At 38.3% G+C, this 14,128-nt stretch overlaps 1 protein-coding gene across 1 annotated transcript in view; it reads left to right on the top strand.

Annotated features, from left to right (window-relative positions):
- Positions 1-1,751: 1,751 nt before the first annotated feature.
- Positions 1,752-14,128, top strand: part of LOC124169506 (sarcosine dehydrogenase, mitochondrial) — a 31,249-nt gene continuing 18,872 nt past the window's right edge. Inside the window, exons 1-8 of the mRNA XM_046548140.1 lie at positions 1,752-1,905; positions 4,263-4,406; positions 5,168-5,294; positions 5,814-6,073; positions 7,235-7,447; positions 8,141-8,264; positions 9,485-9,690; positions 13,306-13,468. Coding sequence (XP_046404096.1) covers positions 4,377-4,406; positions 5,168-5,294; positions 5,814-6,073; positions 7,235-7,447; positions 8,141-8,264; positions 9,485-9,690; positions 13,306-13,468 — 1,123 coding nt within the window. The 5' untranslated portion in view covers positions 1,752-1,905; positions 4,263-4,376. The remainder of the gene's footprint in view (positions 1,906-4,262; positions 4,407-5,167; positions 5,295-5,813; positions 6,074-7,234; positions 7,448-8,140; positions 8,265-9,484; positions 9,691-13,305; positions 13,469-14,128) is intronic.

Raw genomic sequence — 14,128 nt, forward strand, 5'->3', positions numbered from 1 at the left:
GAGATGCAATTCTCAGAGAGAGTTCAGAATGTTCATTCTCCCTCTCCCCTTCTCCTTAGAACTTCCCCTCTCCGATAAAATCCTAGATCCATCCCTCCAGTCTTTGACGCAAAGATAAGAAGGGATGATTTCAAATTGTTGATTAGAATGTCGGCCTACGAACCCTTATAAGGGATCGACTCGAATCTATTGGACGAAAAGCATTGTCCTAAGGATTACTGATCCCTCCCTGGAATTGGAAGGTAATAAAGGGCGACTTCATGAGTTTTTCCCTTTCTTAATGCTATTTTCATTGTGTAAACAAGAAAGTTTATACAATACTTCGGGCACTGCTCCAGAAAAAATAAACAGACGAAATAATTCAAAGTTAGTAAATCACTTCACTTCAACGGGATTCGAACCCGGATTTCCGTATCCCAGAACTGATTCACCCCCACTTAGGTACATCAGAAATTCTCTGGGAAACCGGTCGATGCCAATATTTTTTCACGATTTTTTTAATCCCTGCAATTAATTTTATTTCCATTATTCTTCATTAGTTCTCACAGCAGATTTTCCTATTTTTTCAAAAGCGTACAATCTACTGATAGTAATAAAGTCACCTCTTTGAATTATTTCCTTAATTTTATACATTATCATAGTGGATTGAAAATATATGGTGGAGATTCATATTTAATCGTAATCTAATTACCCTATTTGCTGTGGGAACCGCCGAAATAAATGATATGGGTAACAATAGGTAATAATAATATTTTTTCATGAAGCGAATCGTTTAGGAGATAATTATCAATTATGCGGGTGGCTAATACTCCTGGCAATGCATCCGGGTAATTAACCGCTCGCAGGAACTGCTTTTCCTTCGAAAATCGACAATATGGAAGTGTAAATGATAAAGTCTGCTTCATCAAAGGTCAATACGCCTAGCATCACTGCTGCTGAGACGAGGGGACGTTATCTCTCAAGATAAGTGGTCGGCATAACCACTTTGCCCTTAAAAATATCTGAGGTCACCCTGGTGTAGCTATCCTACCCGTCTCATAGTCGGACGCTATTGCTGTTAAATATGTTCTAGAAACGAGGAATAACCGCTCAAATCATATTTGTTATTTATTTAAATATCTGTGGGATCCAGGGAATGAAATGACTCGGGTATTAACAATATTTATGACACTTTTTATAATCAAGGGAATCTTTGAGATGATATTGATGAACTACTGAGATCACGGATGTTGAACAAGCATCTGAAATGGAGTATAAATTTCCCGAATAGATACCCGAGATTTGTCTTGATTTTTCTGCGCCTGTTACTATATCAAATCCCGATGGCGTTCAAGGACAGACAGATCTGAGCTAGTTATTTCCTGTTAGGTTTTTCCGTCTGTGTTATCCTCACTGTTGACCAACACCACTATGAATGCCAAGTCACATAATATCACCGATAGCAAATAAAAATTACGAAAATCTATCAATTTGCCTGGGATCTACGCCTAACGTATGATTTTTGCAGGTCTACCATGGAAAATTATTCACCCAGGTCGAAACATTCCGTAGGAGAGCCTCGTTTTCCGTCCGTGACTTTGTAGCGAGAAATCTGTAAAGATGCCGCCGATAAAATCACCCGAACAGCACTATGTTGACCGTCTCGTGCCGTAGGGCTGGAAGCTACTGCGCTGCTGCGGGTATCAATCGTAGCAACAGGAGCACAGCCGCCTTTAATTTGTGGCTTGCTAGCTTCACAGGGGAAACGAACTTGGCTCTGATCATCGCTACGTCAAGGTCGACCGGGGGAGGGGGTGATCTGGGATGGCAAGTAACGCTGGAGGAGTACGGAGATGAACTCGTAGGCGACGGTGGTTTTTCCTTTGTGGTGGATTCATAACTGTTTTTTTACCAGTGACTTTGATGGTTCGTACCACATTTTTTGCCATTGTTATTCCTGTTTTATCAGTAAACTTTTATAGAGTAACTTTTCGTTCTGTCCGGGAAACATCGCTAAAAACATCCGTCGTTAACCGTGCATTTCCCTGATTTAACTAGGGCCGGCCAAAAGAGGGTCTAGGGCATTGCTAAATTTCGGCCAGAACGGCATTCCGGCAACTTAAGGTAAAATTGGGTCGTGTCAAATAAATGTCGTCGTTTTTTTTATATATTTGGTAAAACACAATTCCTGATTGTAATTTTTATTACAAATTTGAAAAAATTCGACATTTTAGTGGGGATGCTTATATTAGAAAACCGTGTGCATTGAGTATGTTGATAAGCGTTCCGGTACCTAAAATTTAAGAAATTAGGCTCATGGGCTAAGGGGGTAGTTTTGCCTGGGTCCCCAGTATTCTGGGTACCAGAATTTCAACGACCTTAAAAATGTAGCAAGGGTGGGTGAAAGTCTAAATCGTCCCTCGCGCTCAATTTTTTTTTACCGAGTTGGTGGGTTGATAAGTGTTTTTATTAGTGAAGTTGTTGGTTTGCACCGAATTTTTTAAAACCGCTGCTCCTGTTTTTATAATATAATTCGTTATCACGGAGTATTACGCTCCACACTTGATACATCCTTCAAAAGCACAGCAAAATGTCAAAAATCGTGCACATCCCTGATTTCTCCACGAGCGTCCAGAATATGGGATAAGGGCGGTAATTAGCCCTGGACCCCACTTCGAAGTCCTTAAAAACATTCTCGGAGATCTTAAAGATGTTTAAGCGGTGGGGAAAGACAAATATCCCCTCACGACTAAATTGGGTTTTCCGTGGTGGTGAGTGGTGAACTATTTTATTATAGTAATGTTGATGGTTTGTAATGCATTTTTTCTTTATTATTCCTGTTTTGTTAATAGCCTTATATCAAGAAATTTCACGTTATGACCGAATACGTCGTTCGTCCGCATGCCCACGTTTTGACCGTTACGTCGTTCAAAAACAGCGTTTCTGTCTAGATTCGTGTCTTACTCTGATTTTTCTAGGGCCGCCCAGGATTGGAGCTAATAATAAGAGGATTAGTTTCCTCTGGGATACATAGCGGCCTAAACAGATTCTCAGCCATCTTAAAAACGTGGTAAGGGGGATGAAAGACAAAGTCATTCCTCGCGCCGCGAATTAAGTTTTTCACCGCAATGGTAGTTGATGGCTATTTTTTTACCTGTGACGCGTTATAATGGTTTGTACCACGAATAAACTTCTCACGGGTGCGCAAGCTGGTAAGAAAAATTAAATCTGCCTTAATTTTTCTTACTCGCGCGCGAACCCGAGAGAAGTTTATTCATTGTATTCGCCGGGAACGTTAAATCATACATGGTTTGCACCACATTTTTGTCCAACGCCTAAAAACGTACTCAGCGACCTTAAACATCGTAGGGCTGCGGGAAAACAAATTCGAGCCTGAATTTGTTTTTTCGAGGCGGTAGTTTGATAACTATTTTTGCCAATGACCTTCGTGATTTCTACCGCATTTGGACGTCCTGGAGGACGATTTGGAAGATGGACGTCCTGGAGGAGTTGGAGATAAAAAGAAATTTGAGTTTGGGACATGTCCTTAATGACATCATCTTCCTGAGAAATTCACCTCTCATTACCACTGGTCTTAACCTTCACGATTTAGCCCTCTCCAAACCGACCCTTTCCCCTGGCCGAGGAACCTTACCTGCCTCTCCTAGCGTGGGCTTAGTCACGCTTCCCAACCATTCCCTCACCAACCCTCCCACTCCTCCCCAAGTTTCTCCCCCTGTATAACCCTTCTCCCTCCCCCCTGCTAGAATTTGGGTAATTATTGGATTGTAGATATTATAAACAGTATACTTCAGAATGACGCCTCAGCGTCAAAACGCGTCGTACCAATAAATATATATATAATTTTCCAGTGAAAAGTTATCAAGGTTGTGTATTTTCATTTCAACATGGATTTTCACAAAGTAAAAGCCGAATCAATTGAATTCACTTGAAGATATCTTAATATTTCTTATCTATGTACAAGTACTATCCTACTTCCTTAATTTTCTAAATTTTAGATTTTCAAAAATATGAAATACCACTGGGTGTCAAGCCAGAAATTCAGCCAGCCAGCTTCAAAGAGGCTTGCCAGCTTTGCTGGTTGGGAGAGAGTTGCTAGGTTTTTTGGGGGCAAGTCAGTGTTGATTAAAAAAAAGTGTTCCTTAAATTTTCATAAACCTGGATAAATTTGCACAAATACAACCATAGCTTTTGTTATTATGTCATATTTATAAATATTGACTCAAAAACACCTCCCTTACTAAGTAGCTTGCCTTTTCCAGGGGGTCTCCTGAATGTGGCATACATTCTGGACTACATAAGTGACTGGGCTAGTCAGAGCAGAGCAGGCTTTTAACGCAAAAACAACTCAAGAGAGTCAACAACGGTGGTGAAACATGTGGACTCAGTTAGTAAAGAACAGAAAGGTTTGTGTAGTTTAGAGCTAGTTTCTAATAGTACATATTTTCATGGAGACTTGCTTTATTAGCAGCTAAAAATAATGCCATAATCCATTTTTATAATAATCTTATTTGGGTCTTGTTTAGCTGAGAAATGTGGTATGTATGTATAACTTTCAATTTGTTTGAACTTATTCTGAAAGTCTTTTATTATGGAATCTTATTAATGATCTCTATCAGGAGCTCAACTATACATGGCAAGTATGAGATTTCTTCATCAGCACCAATACACCGTAGTCACGAGTAAAGTTTACATTTATTTATTTCTTGGACACTCAATTTCAAAATCATCTTAGAAGTGAACATAACGCAAACCACCAATATTAATAAAAAGAGCATATAAATATAACTTGAGTTAATAATAATAAATAATTATAGTTCACTTATAAGATGACCTCATTTTGAAATTGAGTGTCTGATAAATTAATTAATTAAACTTTACTCATTATTATGGTGGATTTTTAATTAAACAAACGTTTTGAAGTTCGGATTGTAAGAGATGCTATCGACCTTATAGGTGCCAATGCAGTTCTAAGGGGAAGGAAATAATGCATAATTTGGGTCTTACTTCAACCTTGGAAAAATACCATTCATAAAATTTGCTTGAAATTGGGAAACCTTTTGTTATAATTTTGCTAATTTCAGAGTATTCCCTATGAATACATATATTTATGCCTTAAACTTGAGCATATTTTATTTGGTTTTCATCATTTCTTTTATCCTTTCAGTTACCATCCCTGCTTGCCAGTCAAAATGGCCGTTGTTGCTGTCAGTCTTCAATACAGCAGAGATTTGCCAGCAGTAACGAAGCAGCAGATCCTCCTCTACCTGAAATTGCTGATGTTGTCATAATAGGTGAAATGAAATTTTAAGTTATGATTAATTGAATAATCATTGTTGAATAAGTTTAGCATAAAGAGGTAGATTCTATGCTGAGAGGATAGGGTGCAAGTAGTTTGACGAGACGTTTGAATTAATCTGAGTACACAATCCTCACAATTCTTCATCTGGTACGTCCAGTATGATTTTTTCATTGCCCTCCATTTAATTAAATAGCAGTTTTATCCGCTTTTATGTAAATTCTCTGGGCTATGTCACTGTTCTATGTAGTATCTAAGAACAATCATATGTATGTATTGGATAAACAAGCCATACATTCTACTGAAAATAAGACCTCTGGACGAATTATCAGTGACAAATCTTGTACGTTATAAAGAATAAATTTATTTTTTGCTATTTATTAATAAAGCATTCAAATCCAAATTTACCATAATTTAGTAGTCATACAATCAGGGATCTCAATTTACATTTGTTATCATAATTTTTCCCTTATAGGTAATTTTTTATTCAAACAAACTTTTGTAATCATTTTAGGTGGTGGAAGTATTGGTTGCAGCACACTTTATCATTTGGCCCGAATGGGAGCAGGAAATGGTGCAGTATTGCTTGAAAGAGGTAAATTAACCTGCGGTACAACATGGCACACTGCAGGGCTTGTCTGGCGCCTGAGACCATCAGATGTTGAAATACAGCTCCTAGATTCAACCCGAAATCTGTTGAGAAGACTAGAAGACGAAACTGGATTGAACTCTGGGTGGATACAAAATGGAGGGCTTTTTATAGCCAACACTGAGGTATTTACTCGTATATAACTACATATTTATACTTCCTGGAAGCACTCCCATTGTGGTATGACAGCGTTTTACAGTTCATTAATGTTAGCTTGATTAATGAGTTTGCTTACACATATAAAATGGGTGACCCACCAAATTAGGTCTTAAGATCATGCTGACTGACTTCAATCCTTTGTAAAAATGAAATAATTAATAGAAATATAATAAAAGACAGAATGGAAGTACAGCGCGCACATTCAAGTGAAGAATATACTTTGGTTGCCTATATTTTTGATCCATGGATTTCTCTTTGATTACAACCTTCTTTTCTTTTAACTTGAATTTAAGTATAATATTTTGGAAACACAACAATAACTCTATTCCTACCTCTGAATCAAAAAAGTACATTTCCTGTCAGAGAGAGATTCATGAAACCCTTACTTGATCCATAAGGTATATCATCAAGGCCTGGGGCCTATTCTCAATTGCTTAGCACCTTCATTTTAACCACAGAACAATTTAATCAAGGTTATGTTTTGTTGATACTCTCATTGGAATTTTTACAAAGGTGAAAAATCAGTCACAACAAACTGGTGATTTCCCTAATATACCATGCCAAAAGAATGGACTTCCCTGTAAATGTCATGTGGATATAAAATTTTACAATTCCTGAGTTTCCTCAATCCTGTCTCGATTGCTAATGTAATTACATACTTATATACCATCCCATCCGTTTACTTCTCCCAGATACAGTAACTTAGTTGTTGGTCACCCACCCTAACCAGGAGCGCAGCTAGGAATTAAGGCTGGGAGGGGTTTTAGGCGCAACTAATATGTACTGGGGTGTCTGGGGGTATGGCATACCCGCCAGGGTAAGCGGGAGGTGCACGGGCCCTCCACAGAAAAAGTTTAGGATAAATAGTGAGTTTTACAGCTTTCTGAGGGATGTTTTATGAATCCTTACACTATTCCGTAAGTAATATTAATACAGTTAAGTAAAATGGATTTAACTAAAAAAATTTCTGAGCTCTGGGGGGGGTTTTATCCCCCAAACCCTCGCTGCGCCACTGACCCTAACAGTACCTACCTTGCCATGTAAAGTAGTGCAATTGATCATAATCATGTTTCAAATGTTTCCCCATGTGAGAACTACACCCTATTTTTTATATAACCTCTATGTAGGAGAGACTTAAGGAATACAGAAGACTCATGACAGCAGGAAGATCTTTTGACATAGAGTCACGAATGATTTCTCCAGATGAGGCAAAAGAGCTCTTTCCCCTATTGGACCCAAAGGCATTTTCAGGTGCTCTTTATAGCCCAGGGGATGGGACTGTGGACCCTAATAGTTTATGCACTGCCTTGACCAAGTACGCTACCTCACGTGGAGGGAAGGTAAGTTCTTGTATTTTGTACTTTTTTATGGTGTTCTGTAGATAATCAAGAAAAATACATATTGAGTCATCGTGGTCCCCTAGTTGATATCAGGTGATGGGCTTTCCACTTTCCTATACATTCCATACTCTCCCTAGACTCTTCTACTCTAGCTTTCTTTTACTGCCTTCCTATAATAAATACTGAATGAATGAAGTTTGAATAGGAATGAGTAAAAAATAAGGCTTGCATGTCAAAAAGCAGATCGATATGAAACAGAGATGTGATCCTGGTCATATAACTTGTCTTTCGGAGCCCACTAAGGTAGGTGTAAAAATTTCAGCAGTTTCAAAGTTTAAGGCTGGAAAAAACTTTCAAATCTTCATTTTGGTTGACACATTCAGCCTAACGGACATAAATATGCGTACACCAAGGGATCCACATTCACATCTCTGAAAGAATGTTCTTCAAGCAGCCAAAAAACCTGTTCATTTTTCATGACGGTATCCAAAAAGTGTTGCGAATTAAAAGTGAAATCTATCAGAGTGAAGTTGAGATTTGGAAAAATAATTGGTGTGGACCAGGACATGGCAAAAGTTCTTTTTTTTTCAGTGACCCATCAGGTTTCTCCACAAAGTATAGCTGGGGTTTTGTTTTTAAATTTACCTTGTTATCTTATGATTGTCTACATCTGTTGATTATCATGTTTTTCAGGTCTATGAAGGCTGTCCTGTTACTAATGTTATACTGGAGGGGAAGAAGTTTGGGGTTAAACAAGTTTCAGGTGTGAACACACCAAAAGGATTCATTCAAACCAAAAAGATAATTAATTGCTCAGGTGAGATAGCATATGTATGTTAGTATCATAGGGGTCCAATAATTCATTATGTAGCTAAGAATAAATGTCATAACTATCACTTATCATCCTGTGTTTGCATCAGCCAAAAGTAATAGTTTGATGCTGGATTTAATTGTCATACTAAGAGCTTTTCATACACTGGCTAAGCTAGTGCGGTGGCCAGCCCTTATTTTTCAGAATTTGGAAAAGTTAAGTTTTCCTAGTCCCTAAAAGAAGTTCATATTCATATGCTAAAATTAATTACCATAAAGTAAGAGGAGCCTGTGCCCCAAGGCCCCTGCGAGTGGTGCTTTGGTGGTGTCATGGTGCGGGGTAGAGCTCTAGAGGGGGTTAACCAATCGGAACAGATTGTGGGAGTATGAGTCATAAAAGCTTAGAGATATGTTCAACAAAGTGAAACTCCAGGCCTGAAGGCCTTTCTTTTCATGGAGATAGAAATTTCAGACATGATATTATAAAGAGGCAATCTTTGAATAAAATCATGTTTAAACGCTTTCATTTGAGTTAACTGCATCCAGCACTACAAATGATTGTGCAGCATTCTTCCATCCTTTCCTTTCTGTCCATATCCTATCCTAGATGCATTGCCAGGATCCAAAATCCAAAATGGCTTTCTCCTTTCCTCTCCTCCTCTCACCTAAGGCCAGGGTAAAAAGTCCCTGATTTGTAGACCCTTCCTTTGGAGCGTAGCCCCATGAGACCCACAACAAGGGTCTTGATCTATTTGCATCTGGCCCTGGTTTTGGCAATATGCTTGAAAATGGCTGAACCAGGGGCGCAGCTAGGAATTAAGGCTGGGGGGGGGGGGTTAGGTGCAACTAATACGGGGGTGTGTGGGGGCATGGCATACCCACCAGGATAAGCGGTAGGTGCGAGATTAATAAATTGAGGAATTTTAAGATAAATGGTTGAAAACGGTAAGTTTTACGGCTTTTTGAGGGATAGTTTGTTAACCCTCACAGTATTCTATTGGTAACATCAATCCAATTAAGTAAAATGAATTAAACTTAAAAATTTCTCTGAGCTCTTGGGAGGGTTTTATTCCCCAAAACCCCCTTCTCGCTGCACCACTGGGCTGAACCATCTCTTTTAACAAGAATATTTACTATCAATATCATGATTATTGGAAGCATTCATTGATTATTCTGTGACAGCATTCTTAATAAATTTATGATCATGAATTTAATTTCCGTGAACAGGTGTTTGGGGACGAGAAATTGCAAAAATGGCCGGTGTTGAAATCCCACTTGTGCCGATGAAGCATGCCTACGTTGTAACAGAAAGCATTCCAGGAGTGAGGAACACCCCGAACGTCCGTGATCATGATTCATCTACGTATTTTCGGGTCCAAGGTGATTCCCTGTGTGTTGGGGGATATGAATTCGACCCCATCCTTTTGGACAATGTAAGTACATACATGCATATAGTGAATCTTTCCAAGCAGGCTGCCACGGAGATTATGACGGTAGGCAGCGATTCTTCTGGGTTTCCTTCTGCATTTATCCACTTTACTGGACAATATTTTGCCAAAATTCCAGTTGGCTACCTGAGGTCCACTGAAGGAAGCCAACGGGAACGTTGGCAATATATTGTCCAGTAAAGTGGATAAATGTGGAAGAAAACCAGAAAGAATCGCTACCTACCGATAAAGTGAATCTCTTAGTCTGTGAGGCTTTGCCTCTAATCCCTTCAAAATTTTACCAGTTTAAGTGGTAAGATTAAAATCAGTATAACGGCCTCTGTATGGGAAAATTTGTAATAATTTATGGTGAAGATATGCAAAATGTAGAACATCATCATCTGTCACATTATGTAAGAATCTCATTAGACTGTGCATAATTCTATATTAAAGGTTTGACCCACATTGGCAATACCATTGCACTTGTGCAGCAGCAGCCTTAGGCTCTTGAGGATTTAAATACTTCAGTGGAAGGGCGTACCCAGGATCATAACTAGAGGGGGGGGGGGGGGCAAGCCATGGTCTAGGGGGGGAAAAGCCAAGTTGTGACATTTTAGCATGGAAAAGGTGGATGAAACCAACATTTTAAGAAAATTATAACAGGGCTTTATTAGTTTATAGGATTATTTCCTTGAAAAAATAGTTTTATTTTAGTTACATATCTTATACTAATATATGTATATCATTTTTCGTGGGTTTAAAGAAAATTCGTTGAATACTTTCGTTTCAATTTTTGTTTTAAGACTTCAGCGATTTTTGCTTCCATTTACGCCCATGCTTCAGTGTCATGAACCCAAATGAACTTGACTGTATGTGGAATTCCATATGCAGTGCATAGTGTTAAACTGAATTGGGATTCATTTCTTTACCTTTATTCATCCACGGCGAGGATTGGCCCTCGCGGATGCTGTATACAACACATTTATGAAAACATTCAATACAACGAAACATACAAAACATGTACATTGGATTAAAACATTAGAAACACATACATTACAAAGATTACATTTAAATTTACATTTAAAATAAAAGAGAAGAAAAGTCCAGCTCAAAATACTCATGAATTGAGTACAGTGGATAATTGCACAGCCACTTTTCCAGCACATTTTTCAGTCTAGTGATGCTCACTGATCTGGCTTTGCTGGGTAATTTATTAAATAATTTTACTCCCAAATTGTCAGACTGGTTGTTGGTCTTAAACAGCCTACAGTAATTAGTATTTAGGCTATTTTTAGCCCTAGTGTCATGAGAGTGGATGGTGGATCGAATGGGGTAGGTATCTAAGTTATCTTTAATGTGCATAATGCTGCGAAACACAAAGAGGCTGTAGATGGTGAGGATATGAAAGTTTTTAAAAATTGGCCTGCAGTGGTCACGGGGCCCAGCACCACTCAGAATCCTCACTGCTTTTTTTTGCAGTTTTAGAATTTCTTTGGTTTCTTTTGCATGTCCCCAGAGTCGAACACCATAGGCAAGAATACTATGAAAAAAAGCAAAATAGGCTAATCTCATGTACTTTACATTGATACAGGTTTTAAGTTTCCTCAATAAGTACAAAACCCTAGAGAGTTTTTTGCTGACTAGGAAAACATGTGAATTCCATGTCAATTTAGCGTCAATATTGAAGCCTAGAAGCCTGACAGGATCATTGTTTAGCTCAGTACTTTTAAGACAGCATGTAAGATGTTGTGTCTTACCATTGTTCAGAAAGAGATTATTGGCTGTAAACCAGAGTTGAGATTCTTCTATTGCCTTTTTTGTAAGAAGTCTGACTTGGCTAGGAGTATTGCATTTCTGCACCAGAGTGGTGTCATCTGCATATATCATGCAGTCCATAGAAAGATTGTAAGGTAGGTCATTGATTAGAATAAGGAACAAGAGAGGACCAAGGACGGACCCCTGAGGAACTCCATGTTTCACTGGAAGAAAATCGGATTGGTTACAATTTACTTGTACCATCTGCTTTCGATCAGTGAGGTAAGAGGTCATGAATTTCAGCTCACTGTTATGAAAGCCGTAGTATTGGAGTTTTTGCAGGAGGGTAGCATGATTGACGCAGTCAAAGGCAGAGGTTAAATCACAAAGTGTGAGTGAGACACATTGCTTGTCTTCAAATGCCCTTGATAAATTTTTTACCACTGACTCAACTGCCAATTCAGTGGATTTCCCCGGGCGAAATCCAAACTGGGAAGGGGTGAAGAGATTGTGTTTCTCAAAGTGTACTAGAATTTGTGTATAGGCAATAGTTTCTATTATTTTAGCGATCACTGATATAATGGTGATGGGCCTATAGCTGTTGGGAAGAGTAGTGTCTCCTTTTTTGAAGACAGGTATGACCTTAGAATATTTTAAGGAGTCTGGGAAGTATCCAGTGGAAAAACAGGCATTAATAATAATAGATAGAGGATGAGCTATAATATGTATTATGGACTTAATCAGATCATTGGAAAGCCCATTGATGTCACGACTGGTGGAGTTTTTAAATTTTTTTACTACATTGAAAATATCCCTCGTACTAATCCATTGCCACTGAAATTTAGGAGGGGATATCAGGTGTTTATTGAGTAGTGCTAAGGCATCACACCTGTTATTTGTGATTTTTGATAATGTGGTGTCCACGGAATTGACAAAGTGATTGTTGAAGGTATCGGGATCAATTGTAATAGGAGATCTGTTTATAGAAGTGCCTTTTTCCCTATTGATCACATTCCAGGCAGCTTTGAATTTATTAGAGGCACTATTAATGAAATCCATGTTCGCATTTTGTTTCGCTTTTATTGCTGCGAAATGATACTCCTTATTCAATCTTTTATACACTTGTTTCAAATCCTCAGTGGGTAGTCGCTTGTACTCATGATAGGCATGTAGTACACTTTCCCTGCGTATTTGGACCTCGGGATTGTTTGAGTGGCCACGTGATTTAAAGAATTTTCGGACTGGGACAGCTTTTCTGGGAAAGGATTCATTAAAAAGGGAGATTAAGGTTTCAAAGAACAAAGAGAAATTTGAATGACTGTCGTTGAGTGAGAGTAAGCTAGTCCAATCCACACCACCAAGCAGGCCTTTAAAGACTTCAAGGCCGTGAATGGTGATTGGACTTATGTACCTAGTGCTGGATTCCCTAGGTGGACTATTGTTAATTGCAATCAACTGAAAGAGTATGGCCATATGGTCTGCAACAAGAGGATCGATGACAGTAAGGTTATATGCATGAACATTAAGAGTGGTTATCACATTATCAATACATGAATTGTTCCTCGTGGGTTCACTGTTTACACAATAGAGGTTGAAAGATCTCAGGAGATTAGACAGTTGCCTGCTACTCTTAGAGGAATATCTCATATCAATGTTTAAATCAGCACCAATTACAATGTTAGCATTAAACTGCATTAAATGACATAGTACCTTTTCAAGCTGTTCAAGAAACTTTGGAGAACAAAATCAAAATACATAAGTAGAAGGAAATTGGAGCCCTTTGTTCTTGGAGAAAATAAATTCAAGACCATTTCTTGAATAATTTTTGCTCTTTAGTTTACTAATGTGAATTTCATTTGGCTTTAGGTTCCTGACGATTTCCAATTTGGTCTTTACGACCTTAATTGGGATGTATTTGGCGTCCATGTTAAAGGTGCAACAAACTTAGCACCGGAAATTGGAAAGACGGGAATCAAATCCACTGTTTGTGGGCCTGAGAGTTTCACACCTGATCATAAGCCATTGATGGGTAAGATTTTATAAAAATCACTATCAAGTGGTTTCAAAATTTCATTTCAATGTATGTAAATTTATTTTCCATCACTTTTTTTCCTCCTGATTAATTATTTTATTTTGTGATGTAGCCCCTGACCGATAAATTGCCCCAATAAGGTGTCTTCATGATGAAAAATCAACTCGGGGCAGGAGTTTGGAATAATTAGGAGAAACCTGTGTTTAGTTTAACTTGATTTTTCAACTTGAATAGCTTTAATTCTTCTCATAGTTAACCCAAATCAATATCATGCCAGTAAACCTTAATTTTCAATTGATTTCTCACTACTGTTAAGCAAACTGTTTTAAATCAGACAATCTCAATTACACTGAACCAAACATGGACTAAACTTTTTTTTGGGAAGATATATTTCAGAGGTTAGGCAAATAGGAAGTTCTGCTGATATACTGCCTCTCAGAGTATGTCGCGTCATCGTTGTATTTACTTGACAATTCAAACTTCCTTCGTCATCCATAATTATTGAGTTGTGGATTAATCCTTGAGCAGAACATTCTTGAGCGGAGACACAAGATCCTGACAGAAAACCTGACAGGAGATAACAGTTAAAGTACCAACCTAATTTTATTTAGCATAGACTCAAATCATACTCCTGAAATTCCCCGCAACTGCTAAATA

Source organism: Ischnura elegans, chromosome 12 (assembly GCF_921293095.1).
Source record: "Ischnura elegans chromosome 12, ioIscEleg1.1, whole genome shotgun sequence".
In the NCBI taxonomy this organism is placed as follows: domain Eukaryota; kingdom Metazoa; phylum Arthropoda; class Insecta; order Odonata; family Coenagrionidae; genus Ischnura; species Ischnura elegans.